General features: G+C 37.6%; 1 protein-coding gene across 2 annotated transcripts in view; it reads left to right on the forward strand.

Annotated features, from left to right (window-relative positions):
• CTXN3 (cortexin 3) overlaps positions 1–2,784 on the forward strand; it is a 49,288-nt gene extending 46,504 nt beyond the window's left edge. For both annotated transcript variants that reach the window (XM_018565057.1, XM_018565056.1), the window contains exon 2: positions 2,388–2,784. In XM_018565057.1, the coding sequence (XP_018420559.1) occupies positions 2,435–2,728 (294 nt within the window). In that variant the 5' untranslated portion in view covers positions 2,388–2,434 and the 3' untranslated portion in view covers positions 2,729–2,784. The remainder of the gene's footprint in view (positions 1–2,387) is intronic.
• The last annotated feature ends 231 nt before the right edge of the window (positions 2,785–3,015 follow it).

Genomic DNA, 3,015 nt, shown 5'->3' on the forward strand with positions numbered 1-3,015 from the left:
AATCTGACTTAGTATTAGCCCCCTGCTTCCCCCCAAAACACAGACAAGGAGGAGAGGGTGACACAGCACAAGGAGTCTGTTGTGTTGCAGTGGTCATGTGCTAAAAAGGGCTACGCTTAGAGGAGAAGAGAGCAAAGTAAGAGAGATAAGGTCTCTCCTCTAGGGATGTTCAGATACCAAGTACCGTACTCGGTACAAGTACAAGTACAGATACTTTTCTGGCTACAAGACTAGACTAGAGAAAAATTCAAAAGTTAGGAGGCAGCTATAATTTCTAAGGAGCATACGGAGCTCCTGGGATTTGTACATCTCTGTTTTAATGTATGATTTTGTTTTTATAAATATAAATAAAGGGATGCACCAATACTATTTTTGCAAGTACAAGTACTGATACTTGCCCAAGTACGCACAGATACAAGTACTGATACATTTTTGTTTATTGTCATGTGACAGTTTTTCTAAAACAATAAAGACTAATGATTTCAGGACAGTGGTGGAGTGCCAGAGCCAGGTCCCAGCTGCAACCTCTGCAACCCTGGTAGTTCTCGTGAAAATGCCAAGTATCAGCACTTGTATATGAACTGCTATCTGAACATCTCCTCCTGTCCCACCCCCAGACACAGGATGTGGATGGGATAAGACCTGTAAGTGTTACTTAACTGCAGCAGTAGAAAAAACAGGTTTCCCCTCTGGCCAGACTGTGCTGTGTAAATCGCAGAACTGGATGGACAGAAGTACAAATCGGTAGGCGGGTAAACAGCTCAGTTTAGCGTTAATCTTTATGAATTACCAGACAGTCACACACTGAACAGAGCAGTCTGTGAAGTTTGCCCTTGGAAGATACATGGCCTCGTTTTTGTATCCAACATTTCCAACAGTAGTCACTCAGAATGTAATTTCTTTGGTGAACTCCATTATTGGGTAAACATAAAAAGGAATATTAGGTAAAAAGCAAATAAACTCTAGACAAGCAGTATAATCACACCATGGGTTTTTTTTGTTTGTCTCTTCTGATTCACACACAATGGTGGCATTGTTTAGCCAGCTTGTTGGCCCAGATGTTTAGTGTTCCAGTTGTGTAGCACCCTATGTCACAATAAAAAAAAGTTAGAAACAGCCTAACAGTTCTCACAGGCAGTGAATGAAAGCAAGAATACAGTACTCCAGGCTGTTTTTTCAGCCTCTGTTGGGCTTTACCTCAAGTGTGGTCAATGTGGAGTAACATGGTCAGCTGAGAGAAGGTCAATGTGGAGTAACGTGGTCAGCTATGAAAAGGTCAATGTGGAGTAACATGGTCAGCTGAGAAAAGGTTAATGTGGAGCAACATGGGCAGCTGAGAAAAGGTTAATGTGGAGTAACATGGTGCTCTTTCAAGCACAACAGTTGAGGGGCACTTGACAGTTCTGAGAAATGTCCCCTTTTGGACTTACAAATAGATATGGGCAAAACAGAGAGTTAATGTGTCCCTTTATTTTTGGTGAAAATCAGGACATTCAGCAACATTTTCCATTTTGGGAAATGCATTGGTTATAGTGGGGGATCTGGAGTGTGTTTTAAAAGCATTCTGAGGGTTTTAGAGGTTCCTTTTTAAAATTTATTTTACAAATGTTTTATTATTATTTTTAATACAAAATCTTTTAAGACAATGACTGACCTCAACACTAGCAGGAAGTTGTCATTTACAAGTTAGAGTGGGGGATTTAGAGCATTTGGGTCACTGGAGAAAACACATAAATGTTTGTTGGGGCTTGCAGTTTAGTCCTGGAGCCAATTTGGTGCTTGACATTGACAGCTCTATCTATACGTTTGTCAGGAAAATCATAAAAATTGCATTAGGTAACAGAGATATGTATACATATACCAATGTTTGTATTGTAATGCTTTTATTTAATGATTGATTGCTTTGCAATCCTTCAAATAATTGCTGCATATCAAATCTTTTGTTATACCAAGTAGCTTGCACCCTAGTCTTTATTTGTTGATTCCTCGTCTTTTTGTTGTTCTGTGAGAAAACAATGAAATTAACTAATTAGTTGAGTTTGATCTGGCATGTTTTCTCACTGCTGAATATCAATATGCTGAAAATACATCACAAGTTTATTTTCTATTCACAAATGAGGAAAATACATCTTGCACAGAGTTCTGAAAGTTTACAATATTACATTTCAGATTCAATTAAAGCATTGTAAATATGTTTACAGAATAAGAATAAAAGAACAAATATGCTTTGAATGTGATCCTTAAATACTAAAAATGTTTGTCTTGTACTGTCAGAGAACACACATATTTATGCTTTCTTAGGTGTGCAAACATATGGGAAAACGCTTAGATGTTAAAAAGGCAAGAAAAATGTATTTTAAGCTAAACCTATGCCTCTTCTTTTACAGACTCTCAGTTCAAGTCAAAGTACTTCCACCATGATTTTGGAGAAGTTATGAAGAGGAAAAAGTCATTCTGGAATTGTTTGTTTCCATTTTCCTGGACGATGGACGCAGAGACTTTGCCTTCCACAATGTTACCTACGCTGAATACGTCCTATAGCTACTCAATGACACTGGAACAAAAGACCACATTTGCCTTTGTCATTTTACTATTTATCATTTTGGGTGTTCTCATTGTTAGGTGTTTCAGGATCCTTCTTGACCCATACCGGAGTATGCCAACTTCTACCTGGGCAGATGGAGTAGATGGACTAGAAAAAGGGCAGTTTGACTATGCTCTTGCATAATGACCAAAACCCACTAGTGCTTTCCTGGACTTGGTTAAATAAAAGTGATGATGTTAAGCATAGGCTGTAAACCAGTTGTCCTGGATACAGAAAATAAATGAGTTTTTGTAGTAGAGATATATATCTGAAACATTAATGTTACAGGGATTTTTTTACAACAGTATTTCCAATACTTGTGTTATAAATTAATGTGTAGAGCACTGCTGTAAGATAACAAACAAATATACTAGATTCTAAGATTCACTGTGGTTTAGAGTCAAGATTCTTAATATTATTATAAGTGATTC

Source organism: Nanorana parkeri, unplaced genomic scaffold, assembly GCF_000935625.1.
Source record: "Nanorana parkeri isolate BGI_ZX_2015 unplaced genomic scaffold, ASM93562v1 scaffold809, whole genome shotgun sequence".
In the NCBI taxonomy this organism is placed as follows: Eukaryota; Metazoa; Chordata; class Amphibia; order Anura; family Dicroglossidae; genus Nanorana; species Nanorana parkeri.